At 45.8% G+C, this 20,455-nt stretch overlaps 1 protein-coding gene across 1 annotated transcript in view; it reads right to left on the bottom strand.

Annotated features, from left to right (window-relative positions):
* The window catches only part of ACVR2B (activin A receptor type 2B), a 128,161-nt gene that overhangs the window by 27,033 nt on the left and 80,673 nt on the right, over nucleotides 1–20,455 (bottom strand). The window contains exons 2-3 of the mRNA XM_035130394.2: nucleotides 11,457–11,664; nucleotides 3,724–3,833 (exon numbers count right to left, since the gene is read on the bottom strand). Of these exons, the coding sequence (XP_034986285.1) occupies nucleotides 3,724–3,833; nucleotides 11,457–11,664 (318 nt within the window). The remainder of the gene's footprint in view (nucleotides 1–3,723; nucleotides 3,834–11,456; nucleotides 11,665–20,455) is intronic.

Below are 20,455 nucleotides of genomic sequence, written 5' to 3'. Positions count from 1 at the left end.
TAAGGCATCGTTTCCAGGCCTTTGACCATTTTGGTTGCCCTCCTCTGGACACGTTCCAGCTTGTCAGTATCCTTCTTGAACTGTGGTGCCCAGAACTGGACACAGTACTCCAGGTGAGGTCAGACCAGAGCAGAATACAGTGGTACTATTACTTCCCTAGATCTAGATCAGGCATCCCCAAACTGCGGCCCTCCAGATGTTTTGGCCTACAACTCCCATGATCCCTAGCTAACAGGACCAGTGGTCGGGGAAGATGGGAATTGTAGTCCAAAACATCTGGAGGGCCAAAGTTTGGGGATGCCTGATCTAGATGCTATACTCCTATTGATGAGATATGGTACTGCAGCCTTCCAATTTTAAGTGTATTTGAACCAGATTCTTAAAGAAAATGGGAAACATTCTGGAGACGGATGGGGCAACACTCCTGGAGAATATGCCTCACCAGAGGACCCGCTTGGCCAAACGCCCGGTGCAATGGACATGTTACACAGATTGCCTCTCCGCCATTTTTGCGCAACTACAGCCTAGTGATACCTGCAATGAGTGGCAGCTTCTCAAGCAGGTGAACGGCCAGAGGGACTCCACTTTCCATGAATGCTTTGGAGAAGCGCCATAAACGAACAAGAAGCAGTGCTTCTCACAGAGGCTGACAAGGCAGCTGATAGACCAAAGACGCATTCTCAAGACAGTGGGCCAGGCTTCTCTACTGTTAAGGTCTTGCTCCAGCTCCGTCGCAAGTTCGTCAGTAGCCACTTCAGGGCCCCACTCCTCACAGCACAAACACTCTCCTTGTTCTCGCCGCTCCTCGCTGACAGGGAGCTCTCATGCCCACTCTTGCGCCAACAGGTCGTCTTATCCATCCAGAGCATCACGTATGGCAGATGAAGTAACCCTCACAAAGGATGAGGCGGCAGCTGCGGGAAAGCGCGTTGAGAAGGAAGAAGTCTTGAGGAGAGAAGCTGCGGCTCTTGAAGCTAATCTTCGTACCTTGAAACAAGAGGCAGCAGCTGCATAGGTTGTCACACTCCCTCACCCTCATCTTGGATCGATCGCCAATCAGATTCTCAATCTGGATCCCGAGGCACCGATTCTGCTGCTACTAGGAGTAAACTGCTCTGACCTGCTTTGGGGCACCTTTCACCAATGTGGGCCGCGACGTCTTCAGACCTTGGAGTGTGGTTACATCCAAGACAAGGGGAGGTCAAGCTAACAGTAAGCGCTGGGCAGTTCTCTTTACGTGTTTGAGTATCTGTGCTGCCCAAACCGAGGTCCTTGAGTTCATGGGACACTTCCAGCCTCATCAATGCCCTGAGAAGATTTGTGGCTATACGTGGGCCTAGCAGACTCCTTGGGTCTGGCTGTGGCACAAGTTCCGCGGGTGATTTCTGCATGCAACCCTCAACATACAAATATGTTGCATCGCCCCTTCCAGTCGCTACACACCATTACCTCAAGTTAGAGAAGATAAAAAGAGTCCTGCTATATCAGGCCAATGGCCCATGCTGGCGCAGGATCAGGGGGTGGCATGTCCTGCTTTGCCACCTGAGGAGGAAGCAGAAGTGTCACTTTCCCCTGCCCTGTCCCTCCCACCATACCTGCTACCACCAGCACTGCTTCTCTGCCCACACTCCTGCAATTTCGGGATCGTGCCCGATCTGAGAAATTTTGGGTGTGATTTTAGCTGAACGTAGGGGCTTCTTTTGCCCCTTCTTTTGCCTGAGGCCTCCTCCTCCTCAGTCTGCTTAATGGCAGAGCTGGCTGCGCCCGGCATTCTGTCCTCTGTGGCCAAGCCCACCAGCAGAAAACTGAACACAACAGCACTCTCCCAGTGGAGGCAGAATGCAGCCATCACGACTAAGCTTTCAGTTGGGAATAGCTTCAAATTAACCACCAGGCTAGGTTCAAGGTGCTGGTAAAGGTAAAGGGACCCCTGACCATTAGGTCCAGTTGTGACCGACTCTGGGGTTGCGTGCTCATCTCGCATTATTGGCCGAGGGAGCCGGCGTATAGCTTCCAGGTCATGTGGCCAGCATGACAAAGCCGCTTCTGGCAAACCAGAGCAGCACATGGAAACGCCGTTTACCTTCCCGCTGTAGCGGTTCCTATTTATCTACTTGCACTTTGACGTGCTTTCGAACTGCTAGGTTGGCAGGAGCTGGGACCGAGCAATGGGAGCTCACCCCGTCACAGGGATTCGAACCGCCGACCTTCTGATCAGCAAGCCCTAGGCTCAGTGGTTTAACCACAGCGCCACCTGGGTCCCTGGGTCCCGGTACCAGTGTACAAAGAAGCATTATACTGCCTGGGACCAAGATACTCAAAAGATTGTCTTGCCCTTCATATGTGAAATTGATCACTATACTCTGCAGGGGGGGGGGGCTCCTTGTAGATACCATCTCAACAGGACTCCTCTTTGGTGAGGGGGGGGCTACCTTTTGGAACCATTACATCTCAGGCAGGCACTGTCTCTCTCTTCACTTTCTGGTGTATGCCGAAGAGCTTCCTTTCCCCACCAATCTTTTAAGTGAATATTTATTTATTTATTACCCGAGTCTGCATCAGTACTGGCCTTTATCTTGTACTGTATACAGATAAATGCTTTTGCTCTTGGTGTTTTTCACGGTTACATTGCTAGATGAGTTTAAGTGCCCCGAGTCTCTCCCAAGTTTTTTAAGGGTGCTGCTGATGAAAATTTTCACCTTGGTCACTTTTCTTTTACAAAAAATGCACTTCAAAAGGACTGTAATGTGTTGCTCGCAAATGGTCTGAATGCTACTGCATCCATCCGTGCAATATCAACGCAGAGGGGAATGGCGTTACTGACTCATTTGTTTACCCCCGATCTGATTCAGCAAAAAAAGGGAGAAAAGAAATTATTTTTCCCTCCTGCATTTCAATTAGGTTGAAATGTTACTCTTAACTAAAAGCATTATTTCGAAAGGAAAAAATATATCACAATGCACCTTGCTCTAGCTTTCTGTTCGTGGCTTATACCGCTTGGCTTAGATTTGGATTTTAACAGAGATCCTGGTTTTGAATTCTTGTTTGTTTCAAGCCACCTGATTATTTGGGCCAGCTGGTTCTGGGTTTGAAAGCTGGCTTGCCCAAATCTAGCCTCTGCACTGGAAGAGGGCTGTAGCTCAGTGGCAGAACATCTGCCTGGAAAGCAGAAGGTGGCAGGTTCGATCCCCGGGATCTCCAGGTAGGACTTGGAAAGGACCCCTGCCTGAAACACTTGGCTGCCCCTTGTGAGTGAGAGTAGACCATGCTGAGCTGGATGAATCAACAGATCATTACACAACAGTTTCCTATCTTCCTCAGCACCACCACTTGCTATGCCAGCTGCCATTTGGACAAGGGCTAATTGAGAATCTTAGCTAAATCTGTGTAAACCAGACTATCTCATTCTCTTCCCACAAACGTTCTGCCTGCAGTGATGCGCCCCAGAAATCCTGCGACAGAAAAGGAGCGCCTTTCTTTTGCTTCACGGGTGGAGAGAGACTAGCGTGCAATTCATCTCACCTGGAAGACCGAGAAACAACTAAGCGACATTCTGTAGAAACTTAAAATTTTTGAGAACTCCTCGACTTTGCAATATGAAATGCCACTGCTCTAATTAGGTTCTGTGTTCTATTGCCGAGCCAGGAATTCAAGGTTAGCAGAAACCCACTGAAGTCAGCTTCCAATACAAAGAGTTTTGTTCTTGATAAACAAAAGCCTCACCTTCTGGGCCAGTAACTTCGGGTAAGTGTGTGAACTTTTCATTGCAGTAGTTTCCCTCGCAGCAGCAGAAAAACACTTGTGGGCTCTCTTCTGTGGCCACACATTCCTGCCTATATATATAAATATATACAGCAAGACAACACAAAAGAAAATAAGATAAAAGTCAGTGAATTCTTATATTGCCCTTAGAAGAAAGGTGCACAAGGAATTATCTTTATCCTATTTAATGCCGGCTTTCTGCTGTATTTTGCCAATCCACTGAACCTTTTGTTATAAGGAGGCAGAAAGCTCGCCGCATGAGATCTCAAGAGCCCTTTACGCGCACAGGAACTTTGCAGAAGGGCGAGTTAAAACTCTTAAAGGTATAGCTTTAATATACAAGTTTAGCTCCTATATCCTTGCGCTTTGAGAACATATACATGCCCACACGTTACTTCCCTCTTGTATGTCAAAGGAAACAGGCAGAAGGGACAAGGAACCTTTTCAACACCACACAGAGCCACTGCAGCAATGTATTATGAGATGGAAGGCCAGGGCTAAGCGACCTGAAAATGCCAGCTGCCCCCAAGTTCCGTCCCCAGAGGCGTGTGCAGAGGGGTAAGGGACATGAGACGGCATGGTTCTTTCATTGTGCCATTAGAACATTTCCCAAAGTTAAGACACTATAAGCAGCAGTTTGGGGGGTTGCTTGCTTTTTTTTATAGAAAAACAGTAATTTACAGGTGGAACTTTGCTGGCACCAAGCTAAACACCACCTGCAAATGATTCCAGCAAATGCCTGCCAGCACAGCATTGCCGCAATTAAGCCGCACCTGTATGAAAGCGGGCGCGGCCCTCTGCTTCAAATTACTGTGCTGCAAATGACGTTTGCCCCAGAGCTCGGAAAATTCCATTTTTCAGAGGAACCCAATCTCGTTCTCGAGTTCAACAGGTCTCCAAAGGAACAAGTTCCACTTTGTGTCCGTCCCTTTGCAAAGTGAACTAGTTCCGTTCGTGTTCAGTTCACAGTTCAATTCAAGTTCATCCAAATGACCCTCGGAAACTTCGGCATTTGGATCGTTCAAAGCTGTGGTGCTGAACTATAAAATAGGATTTAAAAGCCCAAGGGAAAAAATCAAAACTAAAGTGGAATGTGAGTTGTTTACTTTCCCCTTAAGCTCTAAGGCCTGAAGAGTCTAAAGAATAGTTTTTTAAATTAATAGATAGATAGATAGATAGATAGATATGTAAGAGAATGAACTTGTCTGTATCCTCCTTCCATTATTTCCTCCATCCTGCAACAAATTAGTATTTGCTATTAGCACAATTGTGGTGTGTGTGACGCATTTGAGTTTGTCAAAACATTTGAGTTTGAATACTCAAGGGAGAAAATGTGGGTGAGTGGGTCGTTCACCTGCAATTTGTTATTTTGCTACAGGAGAAAGGGCTTGACGGGGAGCTTTTGTGGGGATAACCCTGTGAATTAAACGCCACACTTTCCCCATATTACAAAACAGGCGTGGAGACTGAGTGCGAGAAGGCAACAGCCTGACCAAGACTATGCAGCTAGCTCACTGACTGAACTCAAATTCTGGACCAAGGATGCCCTAGCTCAAGCTTCTACTTGCATCACAGCACCAACTCTTCCACTTATCCATGGTTGCTTTTGAAGTGTATAGACTAAACCCTTCAAGGAAGCAAAAATAGCTTTATGATATGTTTCCGAACCACAGATTTTCCTTCTTCTGCACCAGTCTGACCTGCTTCCCCTGGTCAAGCGATGATCTGAGCCAATGTGATAAGGGAGAATGATTTGTGGCAACTGCTTCCTGTGCGATGCTATCGAGCAATTGAGTTGCAGCTTATCGGGCAGCAAGCTCTGAGCTCATTTATAAGTTATGCCCGTTGATTCATTTGCACAAATAGCTGCTCACACTTGTGGCCAATGCCTCACGTAGGAATTGCAGTTCGCTCCAGGAGCTCTGTACTGATGGAAAGGGAGAAGACAAGAGAACAGAAACTTTGGGTAACTACCTCAAGCTGTCTGTAACAGAAGCTACCGGTATATGCCGACAAATTTCCCTGCAGTGCCCTCTCTCCTTTTTTAAAAGATTCCCCCCCCTTTGTTTACTTTCCCCCCCTCTTTGCATAACTTCCAGAGAGGATTCAGTCAGTGGATATTGATTATATCAAGCTTCCTCAAACTGGGCCTTCCATGTGTTTTTTTGGCCTACAACTCCCATGATCCCTAGCTAGCAGGACCAGTGGTCATGGATGATGGGGATTGTAGTCTCAAAAAAATCTGGAGGGCCGAGGTTGAGGAAGCCTGGATTATATGGACCATAGCATAGTGGCAAAGCATCTGACTTGAACACAGAAGGTCCCGAGATAAATCCCTGACTATTATTTTATTTAATTAAATTAAATTATAACGTGTGCAGAGGCAGGTGACCAAGATGATCAAGGGTCTGGAAACCAAGCCGTATGAGGAATGGTTGAAGGAGATGGGTATATAGCCTGGAAAAGAGGAGACCGAGAGGGAGATATGGTAGCCATCTTCAAATATCTGACGGGCTGTCACATGAAGGATGGAGCAAGCTTGTTTTCTCCTGCTCTGGAGGCAGGAGAACCGACGGCATCCAAACCGACGGCTTCTGAACCAATGGCTTCAAGTTACAAGAAAGGAGATTTTGACTAAACATCAGGAGGAACTTTCTGACCTCAAGAGCTGTTTGACAGTGGAACGGCTGTCCCTCAGGAGGTGGTGGACTCTCTTTCCTTGGAGGTTTTTAAGCAGAAGTTGCATGGCCATCTGCCATGGATGCTTTAGTTGGGATTCCTGCATTGCAGTGGGTTGGACTAGATGACCCTTGGGGTCCCTTCCAACTCTACGATCCTATGATTCTATAATCATTAAATGTGCATCCCACCTATCTTCCTCCCAAAGGAGCCCATTCTCATTGTCCACCTTTTCCTCAGGGCTCAGTCTGCACCACTTCCCAAAAGGAGAGGGCAAACTCAGGGTAGCTCAGTGGCAGATAATCTGCTTTGCATCCAGGAGGTTCAGAGGTTCGATTCCCAGCACCTCCAGGTAGGGCTGGGAAATGATTCCCTGCCCCAAACCCTCAGAAACTGCTACCAGTCAGTGTAGACAGTACTAAGCTAGATAGACCAATGTTTTGACTGACCGTGTGCTCCTAGGAATTGTTTCTGCTCTATTAGTTATGGTCCTCCACTTTCAGTTATTGTTTATTGTTAGAAGCACATCTCCTGGTATGCCCCACGGAGGACCTTAAGGTCTACAAATAACAATATTTTTGAGATCCCGAGCCATTAAAGTGGCTAGATTGGCCTCAACTAGGGCCAGGGCCTTTTCAGCATTGGCCCCGACTTGGTGGAACGCTCTCTCAGAGGAGACGAGGGCCCTGCGGGATTTGACATCTTTCCGCAGGGCCTGAAAGACGGAGCTGTTCCGCCTGGCCTTTGGGTTTTGATTTGGGCCGTTTTAAAATGAGGCTGCATTTTAAAACAATTTTAAAATCTAAATTGTATTTTAAACTGCATTTTAATCAATTGTTTTTCTTTCTTTTACGTTTCATTGTAATTTTTTGATGTCAGCCGCCCTGAGCCCGGCTCTCACTGGGGACGGTGGGGTATAAATAGAAATTTATTATTATTATTATTATTATTATTATTATTATTATTATTATTATTACAATACTGGCCTGGGGAGAAAGCCCTCAATACATTTCAGAAGTCTTCCAAAGCCTTTGGCTGACGGTAAGCAAAAACCTGAGTAATCAAGGGACAAGATACAATGCATGTGTATGTGTGAACAGGTGCAATGGGGAGGCAAAATGAAAACAGCCGCTCTAAAAGCAGGGCCATTATCACCCTGGCTATTAAGTGTGCATTTCTGCTCTAGTAGGCAGCTCCGAATGACTAAGTTCTCTTTTTCTGCAGCACGTGGCTCTCAGAAGAACACGCTGCTCTCCACGTAATTGTACAGAACATTTCTCAGGGCACGCCAGAAATTATCGAGCATTTACTGTGTGAAAACACCCGGAAGCGCCGTAGCCTCCTGGATTTCACAACTACGAGGAAAAGCAGGCCTTTAAGGTTTGCTCTTATATGTAGATACACCAAATTAAAGGAGTGGAAAAGATGGGATTTAACAGGCCTGCAGTCATGTATAATAAAACTGCTCCTTGTTGCTGAAAAGATGGGAGTATTCATTCCCTCCTCTATCGCAACCCTTTCTGGTCCCCAGTCTCCAGTGGTTTTGTGAACTTTCCGCAGGTTTTCAGGCATGGGATAATTTGATGGGGGCAGGCTAGTAAACTAATTGCAGTTACTTTAGTATAAGGCTCGCCAGTGACGTGGCAAATGGGGCTTTTTGAGCACTTGTGCTTCCAAGGGCGGGGAGAGGCCAGTAAACAGGAAGTGATGTCATAAAGCAGCGCCGGATTTAAGGCGATGCAGGTGGTTGCCCTGCACAGGGTGCCGAGCTGAAGGGGCGCAAAATAATAGTCAATAATAATTATTGTAAAAATAAGAAATATCTAAGGGGGTGCACCAAGTGTTGTCCTTGCTCAAGGCATGTTAGCAAAGTACGCCCCTGTATAGAGGGGAGGAGTTTGGGTTATTTATTAAGAGGGATGAGGAAACCGTGACTCTTTCAGGTGTTGCTTGACTACAGCTCCCAAGATCCCTGCCCACTGGCCATGCTTCCTCGGGCTGATGGGAGTTGGAGTCCAGCAACATCTGGAGGCTTGCATATTCTCCCTGCCCCCCCGCCCCCATCCTCATGGGATTCTTTTAAGAGGAGGGTATGGCAAGCAGAAGTGGCAACAGTAGACGCTGGCGTTAGATTACTCGTCGTCATCATAATTTATTCTCATTTATACAGGTGAAACTCGGAAAATTAGAATATCGTCGAAAAGTGCATTTATTTCAGCAATGCAACTTATTATTATTTCTTCCAGTAGCACCTTAGAGACCAACTAAGTTTGTCATTGGTATGAGTTTCGTGTGCATGCACACTTCTTCAGATATCTGAAGAAGTGTGCATGCGCACGAAAGCTCATACCAATGACAAACTTAGTTGGTCTCTAAGGTGCTACTGGAAGAAAAAAATAATTTATTTTGTTTCGACTACGCGAGACCAACACGGCTACATACCTGTTGTTGTTGTTGTTGTTGTTGTTGTTGTTGTTGTTGTTGTTGTTATTATTATATTTATAATTTTTACAAATGGTTTCTTTTGGAAATTCCCCAGTAATAAAACAAATAGTTACAATAATACAAAAATAAACAAAAATAAACATCATTATTACATTTCATTAATTACATTCCATTTATAATTGACCCGCCTAACGACAAATAATGACAACAAATAAAGGCTTGACACATCTTGCTTTGCATGTCATGCATCTATCTCATATATTGCTTTCACCTTTTAAGTTGCATTACTGAAATAAACACACTTTTTGACAATATTCTCAATTTCCGAGTTCCACCTGTAGAAGCAATTCATATACTTAGGTGTGCTACACGAATAAAAAAAACCCACCTATCACAGCAATCCATAAATTAAAGGCGACCAAGAAATACGCAGCAGCACAAAGCTTGAGATGGGGGTGGGAGATATTGGCAGGAGGGGTGGGGAAAATAAAGGGCACTATACCGGCCAAAAGATGAGAAGGAAAGAGCCATCCCACCACCACAGCCTATGAGACTGGGAAGAGGACGGGGCAGTGGGTAAAGGTTAATGAGCCATAGAGAAGCTTAAAAGTGTTAAGAGAAAATATAATGAAAATGTGTTATCGTTGGTACCTTACCCCAGTGAAATTGGCTAAGATTTATAAAAAAAAATTTCAGACCTTTGTTGGAGATGTAAAGTAGAGGTAGGAACAATGTATCATATGTGGTGGGGGTGCAAGGCGATTAAACAATTCTGGACTAAGATACATGAAGAGGTGAAAAGAATATTTAAGAGCACAATTCTTAAGAAACCAGAAGCATATGTGATGGGCTTAATAACTAATGATATTCCCAAAGACAAAAAGAACATATTCCTCTACGGGACAGCAGCGGTGAGACTACTAGTGGTAAAAAAAAAAAAATGGAAAACAGGAAAAATACCAGAATTATCAGAATGGAGAACCAAGATTTGTGAATTTATGGCAATGGCAAAATTAACAGCTTCAATTAGAGGCAGCTCCAAGCAAAAAAAAAGGTAACGAGAGATTGGGAGTGTGTAGAGACATATATGGAAAAATATGGCCATGGAAATAGATTTTAATATAAACATAAAAAGAAATACTCGCAAGGATACAAGATATTACAAAGGATAGAATCCTTAATTGTTAACACAACAAGAAACAATAATATAAATACCAATAAGATTGGAGGGAAGCAGAAGGTGGTATCTGAAAAATTATTAAGAACCTTTAAGAACGTGATATAAAAGCAAAATGATATATGTAATTGGAAATATGTTGATTGATTGTGGCTGTAAGCTTTTTATTTTCAAATAAAAAGTAAACATAAAAAAGAAGAAGAAGCCTAAGAGTGGTAATGCCAACTGGAGAAATCTGGTTTCTGTAGGAGCAGGAGGAGAAAAAGACTCCGAGAGGGAGATCGTGTAGCATGGCTGATCTGCTAACTGCCGAACAGCAATTTAGAAGGCTGAGCAAGGCAAAGAAATGACAAGGAACATAAACTAAATTAGGAAGATTAAAAAAGCAGGGGGACGACGACGTGCGGGAGGGGGCTGAGAGCAACATCGCTGGCTAACAGATGCAATGCAGAAATAAGAAATGAATGAATTGCAGAAAAAAAGTAGGGCGGGGGAAGAGAACACTTAAGCCCTAGGAAGATAAGAGAAACTGCAGGAATAGAGGGAACTGCCTTATACAGAGTTGGAACAATGGTCCATCAAGCTCACTATTGCCTACACGGACTGGCAGAGGCTCTGCCAGGTTTCAGGCAGAGGACATTCCCAGCCACTCAGCCATGGAGGAACAGGCTGAGACAACAACCCTAAACACTATTATCTAGGAATAATTCTTGTTAAAGTCATTGTGGCTTATTTCTGAGTGGACATGTATGGCTGTGCTCTTCAGCTGAGGTGGGGTTTGTGTGCGTATTTGGAAATTAACCAACTGTGAATGGAATGAACAGAATTGTCAAGTTGCAGTTAATATAGTAAGAATTGTAGATGTCAGCTGGTATTTTTGTTTCTTTGTCTTTTGTTATTTAAATTATTAGCAAATAAAAAACTATTTAAAAAGATTTATTTATTTATTTATTTTTTAAAAAAACACCAGTCCATTTCAATGGATACTACCAGGGCTTTTTTTTCCTCTCGCACCATTGCCATGATAAGAGAACAAGGGAAGTGTTCATGTTGAGATCCGGCACCTCTTTTTCCAGAAAAATAGCACTGGAAAAAAAGTGTTTCAGCCACTCTGAAAACTCAAGTGTTTGTGTAGGACGGGTGGCAACCTTTGCATCCATTGCTCCGCCCACTTTTGCCTCTGGCCCCGCCCAGCGCTGACATGTGGCCCTCCAGATGCAAAGCGGGAGAAGGCTCCCCCAGCTTGGCGTGGAGCTGCTATAAAGAAAGCTCCCAGCCTGAGTGACTTCATGGCTGAAGCTCTAAGCTCCATGGACAAGAGACACCCAGGCACACATGTAAGAAGGAGCGAGGGGTGTGTTGCTGCTCCCTGGTTCTGCCTGTGCCCTCTCACCTGTCGTAGCAGTTGAAGTCGTCAAGCCAGCACCCTTTCTTCACCAGTTCGATGGAGCCGGAGTTGTTTCTCCAGGAGGCGTAGCAGTGGAGGCGTTTGTCCTTCTCCCCTTCACAGCGCTCCACCCCGCTCTGGTTGGTCTTTTCCAGCTCCCAGTTGGCATTGTAATAGATGCACTCCCGGGTCTCGGCCTCACCATGGCCTGGCCCTGCAGGGGAGAAGCAAAATGGACATCGCTTAATGACAACAGCGCCCGGGTATGCGCCGTCACTACCACGTGCTTAGCAAGAGGGACAAGACAGCCATACCAGCACGCTAAAGGCTAACAAATTTATTATGGCGTGAGCTTCTGGGGGCTAAAGTTCGCTTCATCTGATGCACCATTTTTTTGGTAATCCTTGAACACTTACGGAATAATACATTTCCTGCAGTGACGCTTGGCTATTGTTTCATCTCTGCTATAAGCCCATGGCTAGTTGGCTGCCCCTTGGGTTGCAAGGATAACAAGCATCATACCCAACACCACACAAAGAGCCAGTGACAGAGAGGACGACGTTTAAGTTATGCCTCCAGGTCAAGCATAGGCAAACTACAGCCCTCCAGATGTTTGGGACTACAATTCCCATCATTCCTAGCTAACAGGACCAGTGGTCAGGGATGATGGGAATTGTAGTCCCAAACATCTGGAAGGCCGGAGTTTGCCTATGCCTGCTCCAGGTCCTCCGAGGTGCTAGGGTTGTTGTTTTTTAAAGGTATGAAGGCTTGCCAATTGGCTTACTGAGAAGGGAAATTTACATGCATATTCTGCCCAACCAAAGTGTGATGAAGCCTAAGGGGTTTAACTATTGACACCACCAGAGGAAACATGATGAGGAGCTATAAGCTTCAGAAATAAATAGCACGAGCCTCTTCCGTATGTATTTAATAAGGTGTCATTTGTACAAACTGCACATACTGTACTACATTCACCACAACAGAAGATCCTGCTGCCCAGCAGTTTCACAGCAGCCTAACAAACAAACAAACATACACACTGTGTTTGTTTTTTCAATCTGAAGAAAAACAGGAATGCAAAACCTCAACACTTATCTCCAACCTAGAAACATGCGCAGACCTTACAGTTCCAGTAACACACAAATGTTGAAAGGTGCATCGCACACAGAGGCCGCCCTCCATTTCTCCTCCCCCGTTCACAAAACAACAACAACAACTGCAAGTGATTAAGCAAAAAGTACTGTAGGTAGTATAGAAATACACACATTCCACCATTGCTCTTTCTTATCGCTAATATTAAATTAAATTAAAAACCAAGGTGCTCAAATTAGCAGTTGCATTGTTTTCCAGGCTAGCTACAAAGTAAGCACTTCGTTGAGAACTTGGACTGGGATTGGCTGAGTGCTACAGAGACCCAATTGACAAAAATGTTTGCAGAGCTTATCCAACTTCAAATAGATGTGGGACAAGAAAGAGTGTGTGGCTTTGAAATTCCTGGGTTGTTGTTGCTTTTAATTGCCTGACATTCTCCTTGGGAGGGCTGCTCCCATCATGATATTATTATTTATTATTATTTTAAAGAACGGTTTTATATAGACTATATAAAGTCTATCTAGCGAACCCATGTTGCCAAATCCAAATTCAAAACCGTAATAGGAAACTGCATATTTATGATGCGAGTTCAATGGGGCTGTAATATTCTCTGGCAAACGGTATCCATTATGCTGTTTGCAGCTGTGCTATTTTGGGGGGATAAAAAGCAGCAACTACAGCTTCCTTAATCAGACATCTGGCAACCGTGGTATTATCCCACTTTGTCCTTCAGTCAAAAGGAGGGGCCATCCTGCTGTCGGATGTTCAGGAGCCAGGGTATCACGTCAAAGCTCGTGTGTGCTTGGGAAGCCATGCAAAAGACTGCTGGAGATTTAGGAGCACAGAATGCTACCTTCTACTGAGTGAGACCAATATGCATCTAAGCTCAGTATTCTATATGCTGACTGGATAGTGGGTCTCCAGGCTTTTCAAGGCAGAGAATATAGGTGCCTGGAATTGACCCTGAGACCTTCTGCATGCAAATCAAGATGCTCTGCCACTGAAATGCAACCTTTTAAAATGTGTTTGATGTCAGGAAAAGCTGCAGCGGGGTCAGAATCCACAGGCAATGCTTCACCACCCCTTCAGTCAATACAGCAGCCTCCCCCCCCCCCCAAATCATGGGGAAATCCTTTTCTCCGAGTCGGAGGATGTTCATTAGATCTATATATAAACCTGAGCTAAAATTCAGAATCCTGAGCTACGAAACCCCAAGTGTGCTGTCAAGAGAGGCAGAACCCTGCAGCCCGTGAAAATGACACAAATTTGCATCTATCTCCTCGCCTTGCATTATTTATTCTCTTGCAGCTCATCATAGGGAAAGTAGAGAGAGCTTTCCAAGGTGCTAATGTACCGCCCCAGCATCTGACAACCTTCCTGGCTTTCTGCATTTTCCAAGGCACAGCCTACACACCCAGGGCTGGCAGAAAGCAGATCAGCATCTTTTGGTAGATCAGCTAAGTAGCCCAAGTCCCAATTTTGGAATGTTAGCAACAAGAGCAAGGAGTAGGCTTTGGTCTCACACACTTAACTTGCCTGATATATACAGGTAGGTAGCTGTGTTGGTCTGCCGTAGTCGAAACAAAATTAAAAAATCCCTTCCAGTAGCACCTTAAAGGTAAAGGTAAAGGACCTCTGACAGTTAAGTCCAGTCGAATGACTCTGGTGTTGCGGCGCTCATCTCGCTTTACTGGCCGAGGGAGCCGATGTTTGTCCGCAGACAGTTTTTCCGGGTCATGTGGCCAGCATGACTAAGCCGCTTCTGGTGAAACCAGAGCAGCGCGCGGAAACACCGTTTACCTTCCCGCCGGAGCAGTACAGTACCTATTTATCTACTTGCACTTTGATGTGCTTTTGAACTGCTAGGAGCTGGGACCAAACAACAGGAGGTCACCCAGTCGTGGGGATTTGAACCACTGACCTTCCGATCAGCAAGCCCAAGACTCAGTGGTTTACACCACAGCGCCACCCACTGTGTATCTGAAGAAGTGTCCGTGCACACAAAAGCTCACACCAATAACAAACTTAGTCGGTCTCTAAGGTGCTACTGGAAGGAATTTTTTCATTTTGTTTTGCCTAATACATGAGCAAGTTGTATATCTCTGAGCCTCGGTGTTCACAAATTGTAAAATAGGACCTTTCGGGGTTCAGACCCCTCATTGGGCAAAGGATTCCTGCACTGCAAAGGGGTTGGACTAGATGACCCTCATGGTCCTTCCAGCAACCTGACAATTCTGTGATGCTATCGCCATGTCAACATGAGCAAGGATACCATCAGCATCCTACCCGAGAAAAATACAAAAGGTTTTTACGAAGGTAACGATATCTTTGCTGTTGACAAGAGTCTCCTCTTGCTTTGTATGTTGTTATTTCACAAAAAACATAATTAACTTGGATTTATTTATTTACTTGCATATCCAAGGTTTTAACACGCTTCCTTTAAGAAAGGGTGCACTCTCAGAAAGTGTTAAGGGTAATTATCTGGCAATCGTTTTGTGCCTTAAGCTTCCGTGCAGGGTGGTTTTGTGGCAAGCTTTGCCCTCTATAGCAAAACTCCTTTCTCCCTCCCCTTTTCAGCTTCGTTCATTCATTCATTTTATATACCGCCCTATACCTGGAAGTCTCAGGGCGGTTCACAGAACAAAATCAAAATATAAAACCACAAAATATATAATCAAAATTTTAAAAACCAACCCAATAACCCTCCCCCCTCAAAAAAACAAACAAACCACATTTTAAAAGAGCATAGAATGAGATAAAGAAATTGGAATAAGGAAATTATTCAAAAGGAATAAAATCTTTATTACCTTTCTTTTTCCCAAACTGCTAATAAAAGGCAGGCCTTGAGATGCAGAGAATGTGTTTAAAAGGACACATTATAACTAGCTCACACTGGTGGGAGGATGAAGTGAAGATTCTGTTTCTTTGAACAATCTCAAGACTTTTTTTTTAAATGAAAAGGCTTTGCTTTACAAAGTATTCCCCACCACCACCAAACAACAAAGGATTTACGATACTGTATTCAGTTGCTGAACATGGCTTAAGCCAAGAAAGAGAGACCATCAAGTGAAGAGTGAGGATAAAAGCTTCCATTTGACATTACGTGGCCTGCTAAAGTAAGCAATGCTTTTGGACTGGGAAGTCTGGGGTTCCAGTCTCCATTCTGCAAGGAAGCTCATTGGGCAGCCTTTGGAAAGCTTCTTTCAGCTTTGGGGAGCGTTTCACCAGATCTCGTTCTGCAGATCAGAGGCGAGACACATGAAACAGCCATCACCAAATGGACAGGAAGCGAGGGTCGCAAAAAGACACTTGGAAGTCAAATAAATCCAAACTTCTGGTTAAGGTAAAGGTTTTAGCACAGATTCCAACACAGGCTGAGCAAATGAGCTGTCATTTGTAGCAACATATCTGTGGAAGAACAAGAGGAAGGACACAGGTGGTGGTGAGGAGGTGAACAGAACATCCCATTCCTGCACCACTAAGCTTTTTTTATTTATTTTACATTTGCTGTTTTCGCCCTCACTGCCATGAGGACCCAACCAGTGTTAGAAACTTAGATACGTAAGAGCTAGGCGCCAAATAGCTCCTTAAATCAAGGTTGCAGTCGCCAAAACGGAACGTCTAGTTGCCATGCTGGGGCAAGACATATTTTTTAAAGAAGAAAAGTCACTTGATCCAGGGACAGTCCACACGTCTCTTGGTCTATTCCGACCTCTTTTTTCTTAATGTTGACAAGGACCGTTCATAACGTAGGGATATCCTTCACAACTGTGAGCAGAGCGGCTGGGTAAGTGAAGACAAGTGACAACAATTCACTATAACGCCGTTCGCTGCTCCTGCTTAGGCTGCACAGAAAAATCACTTTGGTTCCCGAAATTCATTCCGATTGTGCGGATAAAATATAATGTGCAGTAGTCCAGATCCAAGGATTCCCCAGGCATGCACCTCCAGATGGTGGAGATGTCATCCTGGCGCCCAGGCATATTTATTTGGTCGCAAGCGGCCAATAGTGAGGTGCAAAATGCGCCTGGCCCCTGGCTAATTTCGAACGCTGGACTCAACATGTGCTCGCTTTCAATCTTCTTCCTTTTTTTGGTAAGAAGCTGAAGCTGCTAAATTCCCCATTTGAAGAATTCTTACTTTTTGGATTTGCTGGCACTGCACTCCTGTTTGTGCATATATCGCTGTTGGAACTTAACAACACCAGGCGTCTTACAGCAATATTTCCCAAACTGTGAGTCACAACAGGCAAGTAAGCCACAAGAAATAAAAAGTCAATGAATTACTAATTGAGGGCCCCTGGGAGTCCAAATTGTGCCTTCCACAGGAGGTGGCACTGCAGGTGCCCTGCATCTCTGCATGATGTGGCGTTCTGGATTCTGCCGCACACATGGGTTTCTGAGGCTGACTTGTATATACATTGGGTGCAACATTCGCTCTCACAATGTGAAGACGCATCAGATTTTTTTAAAAAAGGTAAAGGACCCCTGACAGTTAAGTCCAGTCGCGAACGACTCTAGGGTTGCGGCGCTCATCTTGCTTTACTGGCCAAGGGAGCAGACATTTTTTCCGAGTCATGTGGCCAGCATGACTAAGCCGTTTCTGGCGAAACCAGAGCAGCACATGGAAACGCCGTTTACCTTCCTGCCGGAGCAGTACCTATTTATTTACTTGCACTTTTTGGCGTGCTTTCCAACTGCTAGGTTGGCAGGAGCTGGGGCCGAACAACGAGAGCTCATCCCGTCGCGGGGATTCTAACCGCCAACCTTCTGATCGGCAAGCCCAAGGCTCAGTGGTTTACGCCACAGTGCCACCCGCTTCAAAGGAGGCTGCCCATTGTATCCCTGCATAGTTTTACCTCCTTCAAATAAGACATGTGCTAAGATTAGTGCCTCATAGAGAAACACGGGCAACTGTTGCTCTCACATGCCCCAACAGTTAGCCTTTTCGGCTGTGAGAGTTAAGTGTGCCTCATGTCCAAAGTACTCCCAGCCAAGGAAGTTCTTCTCCTACACAGAAGCAGTCATTGCTCTTCCCCTCTGGTTCTTGGGAGACAGCGGGGATTCGAGCGCACCACCCCTCACCTTAACAGCCTCTTCCGACGCTCTCTGCGGCACCGAACCCCAGAAATCGCTGGTCCCCTTTCCTGGGCGAGCCCCTCGACCCTCTGCCTCCACCACAACTCCTCAGAGCCGCTCAGGTGTTTGTGAAACATGCTGCTCATATGATCTGAGCAGGGGCGCCCCAGTTCAATAGCCAACCCCTAAAGAGATTTATCAGGGAAGAATCTACCAAGAATCTGAGTCTATCAAGACTGACCCCCCCCCTCCAGAGCTTCCCTATTGATTCTCCTTGACATTTTGAAATACCACAATTCCAAATTCAATTTGGTGGTAATTTGGTGGTGGGGGTGGAGGGACGATGTAATGCATGTAATGATGTAATGCGGGACCCAGGTGGCGCTGTGGTTAAACCACTGAGCCTAGGGCTTGCTGATCAGAAGGTCGGTGGTTCGAATCCCTGTGACGGGGTGAGCTCCCGTTGCTTGGTCCCAGCTCCTGCCAACCTAGCAGTTCGAAAGCACGTCAAAATGCAAGTAGATAAATAGGAACCGCTACAGCGGGAAGGTAAACGGCGTTTCCATGTGCTGCTCTGGTTTGCCAGAAGCGGCTTTGTCATGCTGGCCACATGACATGGAAGCTATACGCCGGCTCCCTCGGCCAATAATGCGATATGAGCGCGCAACCCCAGAGTCGGTCACGACTGGACCTAATGGTCAGGGGTCCCTTTACCTTTTTTTAAAGAGATTTATCAGGGAAGAAGTTTCAGATCTTCTCTGAAATGTGCTGAGTCTACCAAGACTGACCCCCCCCCCTCCAGAGCTTCCCTATTGATTCTCCTTGACATTTTCAAATACCACAATTCCAAATTCAATTTGGTGGTAATTTGGTGGTGGGGGTGGAGGGACGATGTAATGCATGTAAGCAGGCAGGAAGAAGATGAAGTCCAGAAGGTCAAGTACCGGGCAAACTAAGCCCCCGAAGAACGAAGGTGTGCTTGTTTTCCTTTCTTTGCACCCTGTTCCACCTGAGAAATCAAAGCTCAAAAGCTGGCAGCCTTCTTGGCAGGTTGAAGCAGAGAAGGGAAATAAAACTGGACAATATTATCTCTGGGTTGCCAAGGCAGATTGTGTAAAACGTCGTTAAGGTACCATGGAAGAAAACTGCCTTATTGCAAGGGACCCCATGCCTTGGCAAAAGTTTTTGAAAGCTTCGCAAACTACGGTGCCCAGAATTCTTTGAAGGAAAGAAGACGCTTAAAGCAAAATGTTAGAAACTCAGATATATGCTGGTGTCAAATGGCACCTTAAATCTAGGTTGTGGTCGCCACAACAGAATGTCTGTTTGCCAAGGGCTTGGACTATTCGCCAAGGGTTCCTTCCAATGCTATAATTCTATGATTCTACAATCTCAGCTACATTGCTTGACTGTAGCTTGCTCTTATATTTCACTTGTCCCAGTATGCAAGAAGGAGAAACACACACGCACACGCGCACACACACACACGCACGCACACACAGTGGAAATGGTATTAATCACAGACGGAGGCCGGTTTTTAAACTGTGGTGATCAACCTGGCGCCCAGAGATCTCATCATAGTCACAATTGGACCCGTGCCAGTAGGAAAACGCGCCTGGCTAATTTCTAACACGGTTTTAAAGGTATATGTGTGCGCACAGCCTAAGGCTCCAGGGAAGGCGGGATGAGGGCTTCTGACCACCACTACTAACCACAAAGCCAGCAGATTACTGCTGTTTTATTTATTTATTTTATTTATTTATTTAAAAGCCAGACGTACCATACTTGAAATGCCTGGGTGGAATCGTTGTTAGCAGAGCCAATAAAAGTGTGCAACAGCTTTGTTAGCTGTGGCTACAGGGCCCACAAGCAACCCACTTTGGAGGGTGGATGTACGGAACTTGCCCCTCACCCTCCACCCCCCCCCACCCAACATGACCCTCCTGCGGAAACAGCTGCTGAAGGATTTTGAATACAGTACTTGGGCAGGGGGAGGGTCCTGTGGGGAGGAGCTGCTCTGCCTCCGTGTTGATAGCACAGTAGCAGCAGCAGCTCTTCAGGAAACTGCTAAAGGTTTCAAGAGTGAGAAAGACACCATTCTCAATTTCATTATCGTTTTGCTCCAAGTCACACATATTGGCCATTCGTCGTCAAACGCCAATGGTGCAGGGAGGAAACATCGTCAAACAACAGAATGCAGACCACCACAACCCCCAAGCATCAACAAAGGGAACTGTTTGTTAATATTTTTATTCTGCCCTTCCTCTTCCCCACCCCCCCACCCCCACCCCAGAAGCTCAGGAGCCCAGGGCTAAGTGCCGACTGGGACATAGGTCTCCCCAGCTGCAGTTCGAAACTCTAAAGCAGACTAAAGCATCCGTGGCAGATGGCCACCCAAACTCTGCTCCAAAGCCTCCAAGGGAGGAGAGTCTGCCACCTCTCAAGGGAGTCCGTCCCACTGACTTAACAGCTCTTACTTGTCAGAAAGCTCTTCCTGGTTGCTTAGTCAAAATCTCCTTTCTTGTAACTTGGATCCATCAGCTCAGGGGTCCTACCCTCCGGAGCTGGAGGTCTTCTGTGTGAAAGCAGGAATGGGTTTCAAAGCAGAGGTTGGGTGAACCATATGGTTGAGATTCCTGCATTGCAGAGAAGGTTGGGCTAAATGACCCCCCAGGGTCCCTTCCAACTCAACAATTCTATGCTCTACGTCGGGATCTGCTGCCCCCGTGGATCCTGCCACCTGAGGTGGCCTTGCCTCGCCTCGCCCAAGCGTCCTGAAGCTGTGAGCGATGTGCTCCTTCCACCAGGGGGCAATGGAGCACTCTTGGCAAGTGG

The sequence above is a fragment of the Zootoca vivipara genome, chromosome 12, assembly GCF_963506605.1.
Source record: "Zootoca vivipara chromosome 12, rZooViv1.1, whole genome shotgun sequence".
NCBI classification, from domain to species: domain Eukaryota; kingdom Metazoa; phylum Chordata; class Lepidosauria; order Squamata; family Lacertidae; genus Zootoca; species Zootoca vivipara.
This window is presented reverse-complemented; position numbering and strand designations above follow the sequence as displayed.